Below are 23,250 nucleotides of genomic sequence, written 5' to 3' on the forward strand. Positions count from 1 at the left end.
TGACACCTCTGGTTTAGATCACTAACCAAAATCTTATGAAAGTGGATGTTGAAACTGAAGGAGTTATTACTAAAAACTAAACTAACAAACGTTAGATCACTTGCCCAGGATCACACAACCGTATGTCAAAGGAGTAACCTGAACCCCAGGTCTTATTGGCTTCAAGGAGGGCTTCTTACTAGACTGGCTGCAGGCATTTAAAAAATGATTAAAAGTTTTTATATTCTTATTCGAGACCTTTCACAATATGTTGATTAACCAAACATAGTGATGTCATTTTGGTCCTCTTTGAGCACAACAGACGACAGCTACTACCAGTTACAAGAAGTTGAGTCAAATCAACAAGCAATTGCTTGTTGACTTTAGGACAGGGTGGGTGACGAGGTACATTTTTTCCCAAGATATTATAATATTGCATGTTAGAGTTATATGTTTTGTCTTTTTGCTAGACTGTAAACTCCATTAGAGACTTTCCTAGATAAATTGGGCATGCCTCAGTTTGTAGCACAGTTTGCTGTACATAGTAGGGTACTCTTAGTATTTAAATAAATTAAATTTGGCGTTAAAAGAGGTAGAGAAAAAAATGGAACTGTAGGTGGGGGGTAGAAACACCAAGAAGGCATTTTAAGATTAGGGTGACTTGAGCATATTAACAGGTACTTGGTAAGGACCCAATAGAGATTAAAAATTGTGAAGAAGGGTTGATTGGATTAGAAGGTGTTGGAGGAGACAGGAGGGTTTGGGACCAAAGGCAAAAGTAGGTTAGGCTTATCAAGGCGAGATAGAGTGAAAATATTGGTAAATTTTGAGATATGAAGGGGAGCTAAAGGGATTGCCTTCTATTGAACTTTTTAGTCTCTTTCATAAGAAAGGGGCAGGGGGTGGGAGATGGTGAGAGAGATAAGGATTTATGTAATGCCTGCTATGTGCCAGGCACTGTGCTAAGTGCTTCACAGATATCTTATTTGAGACTCACAATAACTCTGGGAGGTAGGTGCTGTTATTGTCCCTATTTTATAGTTTAAAAAACTCAGGCACACAGAGGTTAAATGACTTACCCAGGGTCACACAGCTAGTAGGTATCTGAGGCTGGATTTGAATTCAGGAAGATGAGCCTTCTGACTTCAGGCCTGATACTTTATCCACTGTGCCACCTAGCTGCCCCATTCATATCTCTCACTACATCCAGGGCCATCTCCAGTCATCCTGATCTATGTCTTGCCACTGGACGCAGATGACTTCGGGAGGAAAAAGTGAGGCTGGTGACTTTGCATAGCCCTCCCTCACTTAAATCCAATTCATTTGCATGTCGTAGCATCACCTTCCTGATGTCATGGTCCTCTTCAAGAATGAAGGACCAAACAACAGCATTTATATAACAAGGTTTGCAAAGCACTTTACAAATACTATCTCATTTGATCCTCACAACAACCCTGTGCAATAGGTGCTATTATTATCCCCATTTTACAGATAAGAAAACTGAGGCAGACCAAAGTTAAATGAATTGCCCAGGGTCACATAGCTAGTAAGTGTTTGAAGCAGAATTTGATCTCAGGCCTTCCTGACTCCAGACTCCAAGTCACCTAGTTGCCTGTAATGCCTTCTCAGTGGAGAAGGGTGTATGCATTGATGTAGAATGAAGTGAGCAGAACCAGAACAATTTATATAACACTAAAAAGAGAAACCACTGTGAATGAGTTAAAAACTCTCAAGAATGCTATGAACAGTTAGAACTCCCAAGCAGTGATGATGAATCAAGCGTGCTTTTCACCTCTTCAACAGAAAGATGATGGACTAGAAGTACATAATGAGATACCCATTTTCAGATGTAACCAATATGTGGATTTATTTTGCTTGATGGTATGAGAGGGTTTGGGTAGGAGTGATACAAAAAAGCGTCAATTAATCATTAAAGAAGGTAGAAAGAAGTTCAGAATGGGACCAGTACAGGGCAGTGTTGAGCTACTATGTTAAATAAAATAGTCTTAAACAAAGCTCTATCTCATAGATTCATAGTTTTACGTAGTCTTTTTGTTTTTGTTTTTTTGGTGTAAGGAAATACTCATGTTTGATGTATTCAAGTTCGTGATAATAAAAAGGAAATTTGTGGAAGTCCCAGGTTGTAGGAGAAGATGGCGTTCTCCATAGGAGTTAAAGTTTCACACAAATTTCACTTTTTAGAAGAACTTGAAGGCAAAAAAGGAGTAGGTGATGGAACAGTTAGCTGGGGACTTGAAGATGATGAACATATGGCACTTACAAGGTGGATAGGCTTGATTATTGGGCCACCAAGGACAAACTATGAAAACAGAAAATACAGTCTTGAAAGTAAAGTGTGGATCTAAATACCCAGAAGGACCTCCAACAATTAGATTTGTAACAAAAATTAATATGAATGGGATAAATAATTCCAGTGGAATGGTGGATGCATGATACATACCAGTGTTTGCAAAAATAGCAAAATTGTTATAGCATCAAAGTTGTACTTTAAAAGCTAAGGCGTCTAATGATGTCCAAAGAAAACATGAAGCTTCCACAACCTCCAGAAGGGCAAACATACAGCAATTAATTTTAACAAATCTCAAACTTATCTAAACCAACAATCTTCTACTCATGTTAATGTCTTGATTAAATCTCACAATGCAAAACCCACACATTAAAAGAATTCCAGCTGGTATACATGACCTGGACATTTGTAAGAATATATTTAATATATGTACACCCATTATGTTTTCAGGCACAATGGGAAGAAAAATACAGCACAATTTTTTTTTCTCTTATCAAGGCACTAATTATTTAAGCATAAACCTGGAGTACTCCAGATGCAATTCAGGTTTTACAAGATGAAAGCATGACAAGATGTGTCATATTGCTGTGGAGTAATGTATGTTTCAGAAATCCAATTTTTCAAGAATGAAAATTATAAATGGCATGCTTGATCCATCTTGCCTAGTGAGAGAGCTGCAATTTAAATTGTTTAAGGGGCAACTAGGTGGCGCAATGGATAGAACACTGGTTCTGGAGTCAGGAGGATCTGAGTTCAAATGTAGCCTCAGACACATAACACTCGCTAGCTGTGTGACTGGGCAAATCACTTAATCGCAATTGCCTCACCAAAAAACAACAAACAAATAAATAAATAGTTTAAAGTAGCAGGTACAATAAATACTGTTGCTTATTTTGTTAAATTTTTGAAGAAGTGTGGGTAGACTACTAGTAGTAACAAAGTATGTTCGGGATTGTTTTGATACTTGTATTTATAAAAAGGGGGTAGAGGTTGAGGGAAGGAGATGGATTTGTGTTTAAAGCAACTCCTGTGTCTTACGTGTAACAGGCATGGTAAATACTTGTTAACTGTCATTGTTCTGATAAACCATGAATTTAAGTTTTAATTGAAAAAACAAAGGAAATAGGTGTATGGATATGTGATTCTGAGATTAAAGTTAGTCTTAAAATATAAGTAAAATGTGGAAAGTATCCTCAAAAAAAAATAAAAAGGAAATTTTAATAAATTGCCAACCAAAAAACAAAAAGTGAGCCTTTGTTTCAGATAGAAATTGGGCGGAGGGTGTTGTTATTTCCTAAAGCAATTCAGCCCTCTCTCCTAAGTTGGGGGGCAGGGGCAGCCTTAGGTATGGTTTGATCTTAGGAACAAGGGGACAAACAAAAATATTTCCTCCACCCTGTTCTATATTGTCTAAAATTTAACAGGAGAAAAAATTTAACCATATAAATTTCCATAATGAGATGAAAGAGCTTTAAAAAGTCTTAGCAAACACTTGATTGATTTGCCAAATGGTTTGGAGAGAGATGGCAGCCAAGACAATACCAGTTTAGAAAATAAATTTGTTTGTAAAAACTTCAGAAGGATGGTAGACATTTATGAGTGATATTATCTCATAAAACAGGAAAAAGCAAATGGAAGGTAAAACAAGCATAAAATCTGGCAAGAAACTTGGCTAATGACAATTATCCAAATGGCCTTTAAGGATGAAGTTGGAAGAACAACATCTAGAAGATGAAGAAAGATCTATAAAGATTTCTATTACAAATTATTTATACCATTAAGCAAAGTGGAACCGCACCACTGGGATGCTAATATCAATTCCAGTTGTGCTCATGGAGGAGATAGAAATGGCACTAAAGAAAACAAAGATGGGAAAAGCAACTGGACTAGACCAGCTGTATACAGAGGAGATTGAACTAGAATTGATAATTTTACTGTGTCCTTTTTTTATTAATTTATTTTTAATTTTCAGCAATCACTTCCATATGCTTTTGAGTTTTAAATTTTTTCCCTCTCCCTCCCCAAGATGGTGTGCAATCTAATACAGGCTCTACATATATATTCCTATTTAAACATATTTTCACATTAGTCATGTTGTAAGGAAGAATTAGAACCAATAGGAAGAACCACAAGAAAGAGGAAACAAAACTCAACAGAAGAAAAAACAATGGCAAATAGTATGCTTTGATCTGCATTCAAACTCCATAGTTCTTTCTTTGGATGGGGATAGCATTTTCCATCATGAGGCCTTTGGAGATGTCTTAGATCCTTGTATTGCTGGGAAGGGTTAAGTTTATCAGTCTTAGTCATCGCACAGCATGACTGTTATTGTGTACAATGTTCTCCTGGTTCTGCTCACTTCACTCAGCATCGGACCATCATTTCTTATAGCACAATAGTATTCTGTTACATTCGTGTACCACAACTTGTTCAGCCATTCCCCAATTTGTGGGCATCCTCTCAATTTCTTTGCCACCACAAAAAGAGCTGCTATAAATATTTTTGTACATGTGGGTCCTTTTCCCATTTGTGTGATCTCTTTGGGATACAACCCTAGTAGTGGTATTGCTGAGTCAAAGGGTGTGCACATTTTTACAACCCTTTGGGCATAGTTCCAAATTGCTCTCCAAAATGGTTGGATCATTTAACAACTCCACCAGCAATATATTAGTTCCCGCATCTTCTCCAACATTTATCATTTTCCTGTTTTGTCACGTTGGCCAATCTGATAGGTGTGATGTGGTACCTCAGAGTTGTTTTGATTTGCATTTCTCTAATCAATAGTGATTTAGAGCATTTTTTTCATTATTTTTATTTGTTTTTATTTTTACTTTTTTTTTTAGGGAATTGGAGTTAAATGACTTGCCCAGGGTCACACAGCTAGTAAGTGTCAAGTGTTTGGTATGAGGCCGGATTTGATCTCAGGTCCTCCTGACTTCAGGGCCAGTGCTCTATCCACTGTGGCACCTAGCTGCCCCTTAGAGCATTTTTTTCATGTGACTCTAGATGGCTTTAATTTCTTCATCTGGAAATTGCCTATTCATATCCTTTGACCATTTATCAATTGGGGAATGACTTGTATTCTTATAAATTTGACTTAGTTCTCTATATATTTTAGAAATGAAGCCCTTATCAGAGATACTGGTTATAAAAATTCTTTCCCAGTTTTCTTCTTCCCTCCTTGTCTTGGTTGCATTGGCGTTGTTTTCAATTTGATATAATCAAAATTATCCATTTTGCATTAGAATTAATAATTTTTAGGAAGATGTATTGGAAGGAGGGGAAGCTACCAAAGACATAGAAAAAATATTAATTCCCTCTCTCCCCACCAAAAAAGTGTCCAAGAGATTATCAACAGCTACTGATCTACATGCCTGCTCTTTCATCTATATAAAAATTTTATGAGAAACATATATACAGTTATCCTCTTCCACCTCATGACTTTCCCTATCGTGATTTCAATATATTGTGAGTCAGCATAAGAAATTAAATGGCAATTTTTTGGGAGTTTTGCAGAAGCTGCAAATAACTCGTGAAAGCTAGCAGATGACAGAAAAAGTTTAGAAACTCAGAAATGCATAAAAACATGTATAGTATTGTACTAACATCAACATATTTTATCTTTTACTACCATAATAATTCAGACTTCTTCTCTGGTACAAAAGGAAAGGCAAAAATTTTTACATGAGTTTTCCAGATCATGGGGGCACCGCACTCCTAACCCTCAAGATGTGGAAAGGTAACTCTATTCCTCAAAGAGCTCCTTGATGAGAATTAGAAATAAGAAAGTTTTTTTTTATAAGAAATACCCACAAATAACCAATTCTTTATCACCACACAACTGACTGAAAGATGTAGAAAACATAAGGTCTCACTATGTATGTTGACCATTAAAAAAAGCTTTTGCTTTTTTACGCCTGCTTTACAGAAGGTGAGGAGAGACTCAAATTGGGTGGATGGCTATATGAATGCAAAGAGGGGTGTAAGGAATGGCTGATATAGGGGATGAAGGAGAAGGAAAATTCTGAGATCATCTCCAGATATATATGTCTAGCAGATACTTAAAAATGGGTGACTGCTGTTCAGGGAAGATATTGGAGCTGAATACAAATTTAGTAGAATAAAGGACCACTCAAGATGTATGTGGTTGAGGACCATGAAAAATAAATTGGTTGACATGAGAGTACTACTGTATGGGTTGAGTATTGAAAATCTCAGTCCTTGGGTATGGGGTGAGTAGAGGGGAGGCCTTGGAAGGAAGGGGAGGCTGAAGGCAAGGAAATAAAAAAATCCCTTATCTTTCAGTCTTCGTCTTTGTATCTCAGTATCTTTAGTGGTGGTAGTTATGATGATGTTAGGGAGAACTTTGGTCATTCATGCTGCTTATAGATATTTCAATAGATCCATGACCTTTTCAAGTGTGACTTTTTCAGCTGTGTAAAAAACAAAACCCTATCAAAGTAAGAAGATGAAAACTAAAAATTTGGTTTGGCTCTGTAAAAAGAATGCTAATTAGTCACTTAGGTAAACTATTAGCATTGTTCTGTAACACTAGGTGTCAGATTAAGGTTGCAGATTTTATCTGTAAATGCTGTAAACATAGATTCAGTCTTCATGGTTTATTTGTGGCATAAATAACAATAAAAAATTAGGGAACATGATTGAGGAGCCATGTCTTAATAGTAGCTTTTTATTAATTTGAGTGCAACTTTTTGGGAGATTAAAAATTTATCTTATGATTTTAAAGTAATTTCACTTATCTTGTAAATGCAAATTAGATTTTACATATTGAACATAAAACAGTTGTCCTCTAATACAAGTATACCCTATCTAAAAATAATTAATTGGTTCTGAGAAAATATGATAGTTTAAATGACATTACCAGGAGCAATTAGTTCTGTAGAAAAAAATGTTACAAATGTTCCATTGCCTAGTGGTTAGAACAGGATTTGGTTTAATGTATTAACAGTAACTTTGGCTAGAGTAATATCATGTGGGAGCGTACAAGTATTGTTAATATTTATGTCTCTTTCTTACAGAAGACCATTGGTAAAATTGCAACATGCTTGGAATTACGAAGTGCAGCTTTACAGGTAAACAAATTTCCTCCTGCTTCTAATAAAAACAGTAACTATCATTCTGCTAAATGCTTGCCATACATGCTAAAAGACTTATATTTTCAGAGAAACTTTTATAACAGGAATTTTTCTATTAGGTTAGCAAGAAGATTTAGTGTTTCTAAAACAAGAGAAAGTAGAAGACTATTTTTCCTCTTCCTTTATCTTTTAAGTGCTTCTGGGAAAACAGGTGACAGTGGCTCATTTTGTCTCTTGGTAGCAAGAAATGGATTGCTTTTAGCTTATATGTGAGTAGAGTTCCTATTAGAAATACAGAATGCTTTTTCTCATTGATTGGAGTACAGAGATTAAAAAATAGGTTTGTAATAAATGTGTAATATACATATTTTTCATTTAGTCCACACAGTCTCAAGATGGATTTAAACTGGAGGACCTGAAAAAACTAGAACCAAGTAAGTTGAATCATGGTTTTATTACAGTTACTTTAAACATAATTTCCGACAATAAGATTAAATGGCATAGGTGATGATTTTATATTCTATGAAAATACAAATATGCTTGATCTTCTGTACTCTTGTAATTAATATACTGCAATGTTTATAGCAGTTATCCCTTTGAATCTCACCTTCACTGCACCGTTCTATCTTGGTTCACAAGGTATTGGAAGGAGGAGAAGATACCAGATATGGAAGAAAATGTTAATTCTCCTTCCCCCCAAAAAAGTGTCCAAGAAATTATCAACAACTACTGACTTGCATGCCTACTCTCCCATCTATATAAAAGTTTTATGAGAAAAATACGTATTCATCAAAGACCTCCTTGATGAGAATTAGAAATAAGAAAGTAAGATAGAGTATTTGAAGGTATGCTATTTTATTTTCTGATACAACATCTATATAAATTTAAATCATTTAGATAAAGATGCAGCTACCTTAGAAAATACTTATTGTAGAATCATCTGGAAAATGTTATTGTATGTGGAAATGTGTATCAGTGATACTTAAAATAACATTTTAGTGGTATTGTTTAAGAAAAATAATCAGTCACTTACGACGGATTCCCCTTCTAGAGCCTTCCCTTTGCAACAAAAGAGTCATCAAGTAAAACAAATCAAGACATTGCCTATGTTGAAAATATATCTCGTACTATACCTTTAGTCTGCCACTTCACTAGTGTCTAGAGACAGGAAGATATTTCACCATTAGTCATCTGAAGTCTTTCAGCGTTGTTTTTCTTTCTTTCAGTGTTGTTTTTCTTTATGTTATTATGGTTTGATGATAATTTTTAGGAAATGTAAATGCTTACTGTCCAACCCCTACTTTTATCTTCTGAAACTTGTTCTCCCATGGAAGAAAAGATTTGCTTCAGAAATTTTTATCATTAAGATTGTTGCCAAATAATCTTGTTGGTTGAAACAAATATTTTATTAGGATAAATGTTTGCCAACATAAGCACAATCACAAGTATTAAATATAAGACTAAAAATAGGCCAAAACTTTTTTGTCTTTTTATTAAGGCAAAATGGCATATCTTGAAAATATTTATGCATAAATAGCCACAGATTCCTTCCCTTTATCCATCTGTTAAGTCAAAATCATGATTGTAGAATCCCAACTTTAGAACTGCAATAAATCATAGAGTTAGAGCTAGAAGAGACCGTAGAGGTCACACAGTACAACTGTACATATAAGGAAATTGGGGCCCAGAGAGGTTCAGTAACTTGCTCCAATGTCATATACACAGGCAGCAAATAGCAGAGACGGTATTGGAACATGGACTCTCTGACTTCAGAACGAGTACTTTTCCTCCATCTTATTCTGCCTCCGTACGTGACCTGAGAGGTCATCCATTCCAAACTCTTAATTTTAGAACTAAAGAAAATGAGATCCTCAAGGATTAAGGGACTTTCTAGGACCCTAATTAGAACCCATGTCTCCTCGTCTTTCCATCATACCCCAGTGAGTTTTATATTTCATTGCCTCACCTTTTAAGAACTAAGGATAGGCTCCTTGAGCTTTTGCAGACTAGTTTCTGATTTATAGCATAATTTCCATGGACAGGAGTATGTTATTTCTGGTGGTAGCAACAGGATTTGAATTACAGGTTAAATATGATTATCAGGTAAAAAGAAGAGATCTTTCATTTGGTAGTTTGGGGAATATCTATTGACTGTTGTTAAAGGTGGGTGCCAAATTGATGGAAGTATGTAGCAGATTTGCTATGATTTTGGTGTTTTTCCTAGAGTTTTTTTATGGTTTTTGTTTCTTTTCAGAACATGTTCCTTCTGAAGATGATAAATACAAAAATAAAGTCATATTTTAGTTGTAGATTATTTTATATAATTGATATCATAAGTTATATTATAATCAACATGGTTTTAATATTTTAAAATAGCAAATACAATCCTAGATCTCTTGAAGTTAAGGACATCTAGCACATAAAGCTAAGCTTCTCCCTCATTTTGATTCTTAATTTTCCATGTTAACGTGTCTAAAGTTAAAATGGAGTGTTTTCTTATAGCATTAAAAATAATTTTAAAATCAGGCTGTGATGAAAGGGGAGGGGAGGGACAAAGTATTAATTACTTTGGGAAAAAGTATAGTATTATAGTATAAACAAAAAAAATTTTTGTCAGCCCCATAAATACTAGAATTTTATTTCAATGGAAAGCCATATGTGATTATGCCTGTGAATAATTGCTATCATTTACATACCATTTTAAGGTTTGCAAAGTACTTTTATGTGTGATATCTCTGTTACCTTCACAGCAACCTGTGAAGTCATTGCTACTGTTATTCCCATTTTGCACATGAGGAAACTGAGGCTGACAGCAATTAAGTGACTTCTCTAGGATCACAGAGATAGTAGGTGTCTGAGACAGAATTTGAATTCACCTTTTTCTGACTCCAATTAACCCTAACCCTGTGCCCAACTAGTTTTCCTGCAATGCATTAGAATTAGAATATGTGATCAATGTGTCACATTGTTGTTTTCAGTTCAAGAAAATTGGAACATCCAAAACAGAAACTATTATAGTTTCCTCTGTTATTTATTGACCAGTTACTGTTTGTGTTCATTTTTTTTTAAAAAAGTCAGGGGCAGGTAGGTGGCGCAGTGGATAGAGCTCTGGCCTTGGAGTCAGGAGGACCTGAGTTCAAATGTGGCCTCAGACACATGACACTTACTAGCTACGTGACCCTGGGCAAGTCGCTTAACTCCTGTTGCCTCACCAAAAAGCACAAAAAAAAAAAGTCTAACAGTCACTTGTAGAGAGATTGTTAATCTTTAATGTATTATTTTAATTCTCTTTATATTTTATGATCTACTAAATTAGTCAACTTAACTTTCATCATAGGGAAGCATGGGTTTTACATGCAAATTATATCAGGATTCCCTAGTGCTTCCAATTATGATCATTTCAATAGGACTATTTTTTTTCTTGTTTTGAAAAAAAAGTTTTTCTCATTTTGCTAGAAGAATATGCTAATGCTTTTCCTCTTTCTGAGATTTTTTTTTTCTTTTAGGTTCCCCCTAAAACTTATCCATTATGATCACTTGAGTCAGTATTTGGACAAATGTTTTTTCCTTTATATCATTTCAGACATGTTAAATGCACATATCTTTATCCTAAGACGTTGGCATACTCCGTTGTTGTTGCATTAACAAGAATGAGTCTTGTAATCTTTTTTTGTGGGAGGAGAAGACCATGTTATGTAGCTTGAGTGACTTAATGGCATTCAGATTGTTGTGCTTTGAATTTCATGTGATGATTTTGAATTTGATTTCTACATCTACTTGGTTCTTAATTGACTTTTAAAAAGACATATAAAGTTGTACTCCATGGTCCGACATCTGCACATAATAGAATGTGGTTTGGGATTTGTTAAAGTTAGCTAATAGTTCTTAATTAAGATTTGAATTATTTTATCAGTCTTGGATTCTCTGCTTATTGGTGTTTAGCTAGGTTTCAGTAATTCTTTTTAGAACAAAGAGCACAATAGTCAACTAATTAGGCATCTAGATAGCTAAGAATTTAGAAATGTAAAGTTAATGAGTAATATTAACTTCAAATCTTTTGGACATAGATTCTTTTTTAAAAGATAAATTGTCTTACCAATTTCTTGTTCTTCAATACTTCAAGCATCTGAGATATGAAAACACTAATAATATAATTTTCTTGTATTATATCTAAATGATTTACTTATTATCTAATCTACCTTCATTAATGTAAAAATTGTAACATTTTAAGTGTTGGAAAAGACTTCAGAGGTTATCTAGTCCAACTCCTACCTATTGTTTTTTATTTAAAAAAAAAAAATCAGTCTTCAGGGGATTTTTACCCATAGCCACTCAGAAAAGTTGGGGAGCCCATCTTGCCTTGTCATAAAACTAAACAAATCAACTGTATAGTCCTTTCCAACAAAACAAGCCATGTTATTTATATTTGTGTATTTGTCTGTCTTTTTTTAGGATGTAAGCTTCAAGAGATCAGGGTATATGTTCTGTGATAGCATGCTGTGAGTGCTTAATTTTTTATTAGTAGAATAAATTTAGATGCTTTCTCTGCCTGCTTTTCTGAGGTCTGAAGTCTGTCAGATAAATTAAAAGGACCATCTAGTCACCAAATAATACTATACTTCTTGCTTCTCCTAATGCTATCTATGTTATAATGATCCTCTGTGGTTCTCCCGGTGCCTAAAGTATCCTGAAACAACACTGGTAACTACTGCACTGTAACTTTCTCAAGCTATCAAGATAGGTGGAAAGACATACATAATATAGTCAGACTCCCTTTTTAATCAGCTTGAAGGGGTGTCAGAATTTCTGCTGTTAAAATGGAAACACATTACTAAGGTGTACTAAAGAGTTAAATAAGGGTTCTTGAAATTTTATTTTTGTAAAAGCACATCTTGTGTAATTTGTAAATAGTTAACATTAATTATGGGAAGTCATTTTGAAAACTGAGATACTTTGCCTGTTCCAAAGTAGTGATACCTGAGAGAGTAGATAGAATCATAGGTCTATGAGGGGTGGGGAATCTGTGGCCTCAAGGCCTCTAGGTCCTTGAGTGCGGCCCTTTGACTGAATCCAAACATCACAAAACAAATCCCCTTAACAAAAGGATTTGTTCTGTAAAACTTGGACTTGGTCAAAAGACCGAACCCAAGGACCTAGAAGGCCCAATGTGGCCTTGAGGCAGCAGGTTCCTCAGGGGACTTCAAAGGCCACTTAGTCCACCCCTCTCATTTTAGAGAGAAGGAAACTGAGGCCCAAGAAAGATAAATGACTTGTCCAAGTAGTAACCATCAGAGGAGGAATTTAAACCCAGGTCCTCTGACTCTAGAACCAGTGTTTTTTCCAGTATGCATCATTGCCTTCCAAATACTGCTATGCTCTGATATAATAACTGTATTTGAATTTAAGAGAGTTTTAATATTTGGTGTGGTTTTCCAAACTGTTGTAGTAATATTTTATAAATTTTTGTTTGAGTTAAAATGTTCTTTGTTTTTCGCATTCTATGCGAAAAGGGGGTGTGTAAAAGGTAAAAACTAAAATTTCTATACAATAACACAATTTCATTTTGTCTTCACCTTGAGCTAGCAAGAGACCATGTTTCATGCAGTAGCTTTCAACAATTCAAACACCAGTTTGGGGGCTTTCTTTAGCACTTAAAAGAAAAAAATGATGAAACTAATATATTTAAAAGTATTTCAAATTTTATTAAGATATTTATTCTCACACAGCTACTATATATAATTACAATATCTAAAAGAAAATATAATCTTAATTCTTAAATTGCTAAAGGAATGGGTCTTGTGAACACATTTGTTATACATAATTTATCTTTCAACATAATTTATTATAACCACATTGTTATTTATTACAAGCTCTCAACAAGAAAATGGAAATTTTTTATTTTATAGAATTGGATATTATGATGGTATTCATGTAGAACAGAAATCACCTAATATAGATCTGGATCACTCAGGAAATAAACATGATTCAGATGAACCAACACCAAGTCTTGGGACTTTCACCTTTCTTGTATCCTAGAAACTGAAGGAATTAAAGGAAGTACTTCCATACTGAGATTTCTGTTAAATGTCTGCAGTTAATTTTTCAAAAATAAGACTAACTTCATCCTATACAGCACCAGTGATTTTCTCTTTTCAGACTTTTAACATAGGATACCTGGTTTGGCTCTAAACTTGAAGAAACTGCAAAGTTGGGAAGCCCAAAGTCAGCTAGAGCAGGAATGGGGAGCCTGTGGCCTCAACGCCACATGTGGCCTTCTAGATCTTTGGGTGTGCCCTTTTGACCAAGTCCAAGTTTTACAGAACAAAACCTTTTATGAAGGGGATTTGTTCTGTGAAGTTTGGATTCAGTCAAAGAGCCGCACTTGAGGACCTAGAGGGCCACATGTGGCCTTGAGGCAGCAGGTTCCCCACCCTGGGACTTGAAAGTCATAGGAGCCTCTTGGGTTGCTCTAGGGCTAATTCAGTAAGCTTTGAAAAACAAAAATGGAAAAACCCTACCTTCCTACATTTGATACTGATGGAAAGACATCGAGGACATCTCAAATTTATGAAAAAGCATTTGCATATAATATATCTTTTATAAGGAAAGGGGTTGTATAACATCACAACAAAATAGCAAACTGGAGATTTAGATAGGTGGACAAAAGAAGTTGTATTTTAACATTATTTGCTAACTTCCTTTTAAAGACAGTAGTAGTGTTGTAGTTACAGGTATTATAGATGCAGTAAGAAAATATTATAACTCTTAAAATGAAAGGAATTTGCGGATTTTAGCATTTATCCTTCAGACATGGGACTTCACTAAAAAGAATGTCAAAAGGGATTTGTAGCACATATTTGAATCGGAAGGGAACTTACAATACAGCTGATTCAACCTTTCATTTTACAGATAAGGAAACTGAAGTTCAGAAAAGAGACTTGACCAGGGTCACATGGCTTATAGTGGAGCCAAGAACCAAACTCAGGTCTCCTAAGTCTGCTTGTCACTTCATGCTAAGAACAGGCAACCATCAATGGATGATGTAAGGCAAAACGTAGTCATAGACCTTTGAAGGCAAAGTGCTGAAGCCATTTTTCCCTTGAACCTACTTTGGTCAGTTCTTGATGTCAGTCTCAATTTGACTGTGATGGGGATGGTAATTTTCTGTAAGGTCTCTGAATCTTTGGAGTTTAATTTCCATGGAAGTCTGGCAGAATACAATGGTTGTTAGCATTTGGAACAAACTGGAAATTTATTCCTTGTTCAGTCTTTCAATTGCAGAATATATAATAATGGCACAGGGATTGTGGTAAGGTTGATTAATTTTTTAAAATATATGTGTGTTCAATAGTTTTGAAAATTCACTATAAGGCCCATTTATTTCTTGGTTCTAATTTCATGAAAGAACTCATTTTTTATGTTTCTCTTTACAGTCCTAAAGAATATTCTTACTTATAATAAGGAATTCCCCTTTGATGTTCAGCCTGTCCCATTAAGGTAAGAAAAAACCCAAACACCACCATTTCAATTCCAGTGTTGTACCTATATTTCTGTAGCTGTTTTCATATTCACATGTGTAGTACCTTGGGAAATAAGTAACTTGGAAGCATATGGTTTGCATAGCTCATTATTTCCTTTTTTATGTAGAAGAATTTTAGCACCTGGTGAAGAAGAGAATTTGGAATTTGAGGATGATGATGAAGAGGGTGGTGCTGGAGCAGGGTCTCCAAACTCCTTTCCTGCTAGAGTTCCAGGTAGGAGTCATCAATTATACATTTGTTTTTATCTAAGATCAAGAAGTAAGGAGCTTTTCCTCTAGAAGGGAGTTCTTTCTAGAAGGGAGTAAAACTTCTTGAGCAGGTTCTCACAGCCATGTGTAGTAAGTAGTTGGCTGTCCTATATCAGCCTCTGAAAAATGGCATCACAATAGCTCACATTTCTTTAGTGACTCAAGATTTACAAAGTGCTTTCCATATGTTATTTACCTAGGATGCTTTAAGTAATCAGATTTAGGAATTAGCAACATGAAATCAATAGTAAACTAACTCTAGGCTCAGGCAAAGTGGCCCTTGGATGACTCTTATGTCTTATGAGAGAGGGGTTTATAAGCACAGAGAATTTTTTTACTTGCTTAGGTCAGGGAGCTCCATGTTTCTCTTTCTTTTCTGCAGCCAGCTAGGCCTTTTATCTTCCTTGGCAGGCTGGGAAGTTTCCTTGCCTTTTCCCTCCTGGCCCCCAACCATCTCACCACACCCTGTTTTTCTCTCTTTGTGCAATTCACTTCATATATCTAGTGAGCTTGGAAAGTGGAACAGTATTCAATGATAGAGTATTTTTTTAAGGCAGTGGAAGCTTTAATATAATTAAGGTTCCAGGGCTCTTAATGCAGTACTCCTAGATTTATTTGTTACATTATTTCTAATGTGTTTTTATAATGAAAGAGTGCAAACAATCTTGCTTTTGCAAAAGGAGTGAGGTGGGGTAGGCAACTTCACTTTTGCTGGCTTGAAATTTATATTTCCTTTCAAACAACATGCTGTAATTAATGTGGTTTCAAGTTTTAGGAATGCCACTTAATTTGATAGTTTCCCTGCTCCAAATACTTAACCAAACCAGAAACCTGGAGTAAATGACAACAATGAGACAGAGAAATGATTTGAATCTATGTTTTCAGTCCAAGATGCTCAGCTGAAAATGTTTTGTGTTCTCTTACTGTGAGGTCATACTTCTGTGAGACAGATTAAATAATAATGTAGGGTTTTTTTTGTCCATGATGTGGTATTGCTAGTTCCTCTCCTCTTCTGTGGCATGAAGGTCTGCGGGTTTGCAATGTTGCATACCCTATCAGAGCCCATTGCCAAGGCAGTCACTTTTGCTTACCTCTGTTACAGAAGAGAACTCTGTATATTGGGATAAGACTGCTATAAAAAACTAAAGACATCAATAAAATTTCTAAAAATATATCATTAAGAGTAACAATTTTCTGATAGCTTTTGTGACTTACTATGAAAAGTAGAGAAGTATATGCAGTCAGAAGGTAGGGGAAGTAAGTTTATTAGAACCCCATGAGCTGTCCTTACCTATTGGGGCCATCCTTTTCACAATCACTTTTAAAGTTGTATTTACTCTGAAAATATAAAGATAGCAGTAACTTTTAAAGGATCTTCAAAGGACAGGAAGTTTTTCTCTCTTTTTTTAAATCATGCTAAAAACCCATTGCTGAAGACTTGTAGGCTGTATCTGCAAACTCAGTGGCGGAATAATTCTTACAATTGTTCTGACTAAACTTTCACTAAAACCACAGTGCTTTTGGAATGACTAGTTTTAGTTTTGATGCTTCGAAACCATCACATAGCTGCACTGTACTGATTTGTCTAAAGGTTATTAAAAGTCAGGAGGTTATCAAGATTGTATGAATGTTCTGAAATGTGGCGATCATGAATGGTTTAAGAAATTTATTGTTGAGAAAACTTCACATTTTGGTGATTGTCTATAGCTTTAGTTTATGAAATTGAAATTTTATTTTCTGATTGTTTGGTATGTTAGTAAGCAGTTTTGATCCATTTAATATTAATGAACAGTTGTCTGTAGATAGAACGGCTTCAGGGACAGATCAGTGGCACTACAGATAGAATGCTGGGCCTGGAGTCTGGAATACCCGAGTTCAAATTTGGCCCTAGGTTGGTTGATTCTGGGCAGGTCACTTAAATTCTGTCTGTCTCAGTTTCTTCAACTGTCAAATGGGGGTAATAATAGCACCTACCTTCCAGTGTTGTTGTGAGGATCAAAGAAGATAATACTTGTAAAGTGCTTAGCACATAGCAGACTCTTAATAAATGCTTATAAGAGCACCGATTGAGATACAACTTAATATCTAAGTGTGATCCTACTGTTTTGTACTGGTCATCACTCCATGCCTGAAATGTATTTCCTCTTCACCACAGCCTCATGAAATCTCTTTCTTTTTCTTTTTTTAAAAATTTATTTATGCTTAGTTTTCAAAATTCACTTTTATAAGATTTTGAGTTCCAAATTTTCCTCCTACCCCCTCCCCAAGACAGAATGCAATCTGATATAGGCTATACATGTACAATCATACTAAACATATTTCCACATTAGTCATGTGTGAAAGAAGAATCAGAACAAAAGGGAAAAACCACGAATCTCTTCCTTTCTTGAGGTTGCAGCTGAAGCATCACCTACTACACAAAGATTTTCTTAACTACCTTGTGTTTCAACTACTTTGTATTTATTCTTTTTATATTTATTTTTTACACACTTTTATAGCTACTTATCTCCCCCATTATAACATAAGCTTCTTTCAAGGAGAGGTCTTTTTCATTTTTTTTTTGTATTTATGCACTTATTGCCTGACACATAACAATGACCTTGTGAACTTGTTGATTGATTGGCGAAATTTTTATATATGGTATAATGGAATGGTTAGATAGAAACGGCCTTTAGCATCCATTATCAAGTTTAGTGTTCTCTCATTCAGTGCATAAACACACTCACACACACACACACACACACACACACAGAGAAAAGGCAAATCAAATTAATTGGAGTAAAGTAACATATTGTAGATAATCTTGGTGCCTTTGAGGGGCACAGCCTGGGGAGTTGGGTTGGGTAGTGCTTGGCACTTGAGCTGCAAGAAACTTGGAGAAGGTGGGTTAACGAGGTTATGTACTAGAGGGTATAATACCATTTTCACTTTACTTTTAATTATTTTGGTCATCTTGTGTCCTTGGCCTGCTGTAAATCTTCCATGGGGTATATGACAAGGCGTCTGATTTCAAAGAGCTTATGATAGCTGACATTTATGTAGCTCTTTAAGGCTTGCAGTCATTTTACATACATTTTCTCATTTAATGTAGATGAAGAGTCACACATGAAGAGATAAATAGAAATACAAAACAGATGACTGCCAAAGTAGTAGAACAGTCAGTAAGTATAATAATGAGGACTGTAGGAGTTAGTAATTCATTCTAGAACATCATAGTCAAGTTGGATGTTACTCATTTACACACAAATAGATTGTACATTTGTCCTCCAACTATAGCTTTTAAAACTCCTACTTTTTGTTTGTGAGCTTTCTCACTTAACTGACCAGGCAGTTCTCTCGTCTTGTCATGATGCATTTCTTTAAACTGTTATAGAAGTTGCCTTTTTCACCACTAGCTGGTGCTTTTGCTTCTTCTCCAGTAAGGTCAAATGCTAATCTTGTTTATTCAACTGTTTTCCAAAAACTGTTAGTAACTAAAGAAATAGATTGTTTAGAGTCATATATGCATCTTACTTTAGTGCCTCAGTGAAGTGCAAAACAAAAAAGAATTAGTTAGACCTTACTTAACCACGGAGAAAGAAACTGCCTCATATAGTGAGAAAAGTGCTGTAATTGGAATAGCTAGATTCAGGTTTTAGGTCTGCTTATTTACCAGCTGTGCCCTTGGGTAAGTTTCTTGACCTCTGAGTCTATATTTGACTCTGTGACTTTAACAATCTTTATACATGGGTTTATGTTTCAGGGGTATATGCAGAAGTTTTATATGAATGGGGTCCCAGCTATATAGTTGTGAATGCATGTCTCCTTTAAGGGAGAGGTCCCTTTATGCTCTAAAACTGAGATAAGATCTTATGATAAAGCCCCAGAGGAGGAGTTTAGTGGGGGACGAAACTTGGTTAAATAGTGGATTTTAAAAAGTGGAATGAATCGAAAGTTTTAATTTTACCTGCTCTTAATAAAAACAAATACAATTTTACCTTAGATACAAATTTATGGGACAAAAGAATCTTGAGCTCTGTTGCATAGCTTTCTGGAATCTAAGCTCGCCTCTATATTAAAATAAGGTCAAGAAAACAACTCTTATCTTCTGCTGTTTCTTCCTAACATTAGCAACATTTGTTGGAGTAAAACTTTAGACATTGCTTACTAGGATGAAGGAAATGCTCTCTTGTGGTAACTGATGATGTTACAATTTTTGACCTTTAAATTGCCAACTAGACAAAAATTTCAATTAGTTTGTACTTTCTTGGCCCTCTCCTCTTGAGTTTTGCTTTGACTTTATCACTAATTCTTACTGATCTATGGGAGAGCAAATATGTGGGACTGGATTTGGAAAGAAATAAGAATTGGAATGTTTTCTTTTTTCTAAACAGTTGATTTTCTATAATTATAATTATGTCCCCCCCTTTGTTTTATGAATGTTAAATTGAAAATAATTTTTTGCAACAACAAAATTTTTTAGGATATTTGGTCGTATTCAATTTCTCAGATTCCCAAACATTTAAATTCCATCTTAATTTTAAAGATTATTACTGATTCCTTCTAATAAACTACTCATCACCATGTTTTCTAAATTATACTTATTTCAGGGCAACAGTTGCATTTCTTGTGTGATTTAAATTCTCTAAATGATAAACTTTGAATTGTTCATATCTGTTCAGTACTGAGCTTTTGGCATTGAAGTAGGAATCTTTAGATCCAAGGCAGCTTTTTTTATCCCCGGATATTAAATAATCTGAAAATTATCTTGCCATGCATATTAATGAGGATTTGAGAGAAATAGTTAGTTTAATTGTGTGAGAGCAAGGGCCACGTCTTCTCTATGTTCTTTTAAGTACGTACTTTAAAATTATTGGTAGGGTTAATGTTTATTGCTGTTTCTCTGTTACCAGGTACTTTATTACCAAGGTTGCCATCTGAACCAGGAATGACGTTACTCACTATCAAAATTGAGAAAATTGGTCTGAAAGATGCTGGGCAGTGCATTGATCCCTATATTACAGTTAGTGTAAAGGGTAAATAGCTCTATTTCTTCATTTGCTCTCTGCTGCATGTTGTACTACTACTGCTTGTGGTCAAGCCATTGACATTTTTTTGTCATATATCTGTGACAAACTCATTTTGGTCCACACTGTAGTGAGACAGGATAACTGGGAATAGATTTCCATTCATCATCCTCTACCCCCTAAAATTGAGAGGGATATGCCAAAAGCACTTGCCTGTTTATTTATAACATGCTGTACAGCATTGCTTTTGGGGTTTTCCTAAAATGTGTCTATTTATTTCCGTCCAAGGTGGTCATTACCTTTGTGCATAGTCCTCATCAAGCATTATTCCATTGAAGAAATGAGTTAATTAACCACACGTTTCAAGGATCTGACCCTTTTGAGGCAAAATCAAGTACTCTCTCATTTCTCCTGCTGTAGGCACTCCCATTCATTTCCAAGGGAACTCTATGCATGGGAGAGATCTGTAGAGGTGGCTGAGAATTAGATCTTTAATGAATCACCAGTACAGATGGAAAAACATGGATACACCCACAAACATCCATATCCTGAGGGATGCTGAAAAAGTGAAATATTTGTTATCTTTAACTATGTTGCCATGGTTATTAAACATGATTATTTTTAGGAATTTTCTTCTTCTATCCAGTTATTTCTTGTAGACAGTTTTATTTTCATTTTTGACTTTGAGTAGAGATCTAGAATTGGACTTTTTTTTGTTGTTGTTAAAGCTTTTATGGAGCACTTCAATTTTCTTCAATCAGTTATTAAAAATAACTATGAAGCTACTTTCCTATGTCTTATCCAATAAGAACTGCATAATTGGTGCAAGTTGCCTATTTGACTGTCCCCTAATTTTGGTTAAATCACAGGGACAGATTTAATTTAAGCTATGGCAGTAAAGGGGAATGGAGGGAGATAGGCTGTTAACTACTGAAATACGTGTGCTACTTGAAGCTCACAGTGGTGTCATTAAAAACATTTTTTAGATGATTAGAAACATTTTTTAAGATTATTTTTTAAATCACTTATAAGACTTTTAGAGTTTAAGGAGGCATGTTAAGAAATGTTTTTTAAAAATGATTTTTATAAAGTTGAGTGTAAATGTCTTCAAGCATCTGCTGTTGTCATTTGATTGTGCCATGAAACATTCCCTTCTGCTTGGTCCTGAGGACCTTCATGGACTCATGTTGCCAAATGCCATGAATTATATGTTATTTCAGGCCATAGATTTGTAAGAGACTATAGAAGCACTTAAGTGCTCAAAAATAATTAAGCCAGTTGTATCGGATAAAAGCCACAATCTACACTTGTTGCACCACTTCGTTGCTCTAGGTCAAATTTGGTTACAGCAAATGGAATGCACATCTCAGTGAGTGCCTAACAGGGCCTTATACATAGTAGGCACTTAATTCTATTTTTGATTAATAATTGTGATTCTATGACCTACCTAAAGACCCCTTTCAAGAAATATTTAGTAAAATGGAAGTACAATATAAAGAACTTGGGTGTCATTTTGGAGTTTCACAGTAATGGAATTTGATCTGTAGTTAGGTTTTTGTCTCTAAATTTCACTTTGAATTCAGTGTTTTAGTTAGTGTTCTCTGCTGCTTTGCTCTCCAGTTGGGGGAAAAAAATAAGTGTTTGTTTAAGGACACATACAAAAAGGAAAATGATTGCTTCTGGGAAAACTTTACAACCACTTAATGATTACATTTGTGTGATGACAATATGAGAAGTGTAACTTAAGTGATATTTCATGGTCTGTTTGTTCTTTGCATTAAGGTATTTCATGGTTTATGGTAGAAACTTTCTTTTTCTGTAGATCTGAATGGCATAGATTTATCCCCTGTGCAAGATACTCCCGTGGCTTCAAGGAAGGAGGATACATATGTTCACTTTAATGTGGATATTGAAATTCAGAAACACATCGAAAAATTAACCAAAGGTTTGTAGCATTAAAGAGGAAGAAATGGTGCCAGAGGTCTTGAATGTATAGGTTATTATGATTGTATTACCCAGTTACATAATTAATAAAAACTTGCTTAGAAGCACACTTCCTTTTGGTTTTTCTTATCTTAATGAACCTACGGGTGCTACTTAGTAATAAAGCCACCACTTAAGGTTGAAACCACTCTTCCCCCTAAATTTACCATATAGAAAGGAGGATACTATAATTCTTAATTAGTTGACAAAGGGAATGGAGGGCAAAATAAAATCTTTGAAAAAGAATATTGTGGTAAAATTATATTTATCAGTTAGGAGAACTCAGTACTTTTCTGTGATTTTGATCACATGATTCTTAGACTACCCCCTTTAAAAAAAAAAGATTTTGAAATCTCTATGTCTTAATCAGATTCACATCCTAGCTGTAGTTTCTCAAACCTTCATTCTCTGGAGGAAATAAACAAAATGGAATGCAGTCAGTGCACTGGGTCATTTTCTGAACCCTGAAGAGCACTTTAGAAGCTATGAAAATCTTTCCAGAAAATATTTGATGTTTTCTTTTTCCATTTGGTGTGAGTGCTCTTTGAAAGAACATTAGCAGAATGGGTTCTTAATAAGTATTTGTTGAATGAATTTCAGGTTGGAAGATGTCATGTGAATGAGAACTGTTAATAAAATGTGCATTTCCTTGTGTGACGTACAGAACTCTTTCATTGAAAACTGCAGATGTTATGCAAGCAGGGGATGTTTTCATGTGCTCACTTTTCCATTGTAACACACCTCTGTGTCCTTGATGACGTGACTCACAAGATGCTAAAAGTAAAACTGTATTCAGAGTTCAAGTCCCTTCACGCTCCCAGTCCTCCGATTTAATTTTTACAACTCCTTTAGTCCTAATTTGGGTCAGTGCTAAGGCGCATACGTGGTGCTTGTTTATATGAAGTTTAATTAAGTCTTCCCATCTGGCTCTTCTTATGACAAATGGCCTTGTCATAGATTTTGCCTTTGTGTTTGTGCTTAGGCATAACATGTAGCACAGAGCTATGCATGCCAGGGGGCTTAGTAAATACATTATTTGCTGGTGATAGATGAATAATTCAAAAGAAACTTCAATTTGTAAAAAGATTC

General features: G+C 35.1%; 1 protein-coding gene and 1 pseudogene across 2 annotated transcripts in view; both read left to right on the forward strand.

The window, feature by feature from the left end:
- The window catches only part of LOC114049794 (axin interactor, dorsalization-associated protein), a 51,229-nt gene that overhangs the window by 22,686 nt on the left and 5,293 nt on the right, over positions 1 to 23,250 (forward strand). For both annotated transcript variants that reach the window (XR_003569906.1, XM_027871203.1), the window contains exons 3-8: positions 7,327 to 7,380; positions 7,763 to 7,817; positions 14,817 to 14,880; positions 15,031 to 15,137; positions 20,065 to 20,187; positions 22,001 to 22,123. Coding sequence is in view for 1 of the 2 variants with exons in the window: in XM_027871203.1 (XP_027727004.1) it covers positions 7,327 to 7,380; positions 7,763 to 7,817; positions 14,817 to 14,880; positions 15,031 to 15,137; positions 20,065 to 20,187; positions 22,001 to 22,123 (526 nt within the window). In the remaining variant the exon portion in view is untranslated. The remainder of the gene's footprint in view (positions 1 to 7,326; positions 7,381 to 7,762; positions 7,818 to 14,816; positions 14,881 to 15,030; positions 15,138 to 20,064; positions 20,188 to 22,000; positions 22,124 to 23,250) is intronic.
- LOC114049796 lies at positions 2,133 to 2,569 on the forward strand (annotated as a pseudogene).

Source organism: Vombatus ursinus, unplaced genomic scaffold, assembly GCF_900497805.2.
Source record: "Vombatus ursinus unplaced genomic scaffold, bare-nosed wombat genome assembly UNPS02014798.1, whole genome shotgun sequence".
Taxonomy (NCBI): domain Eukaryota; kingdom Metazoa; phylum Chordata; class Mammalia; order Diprotodontia; family Vombatidae; genus Vombatus; species Vombatus ursinus.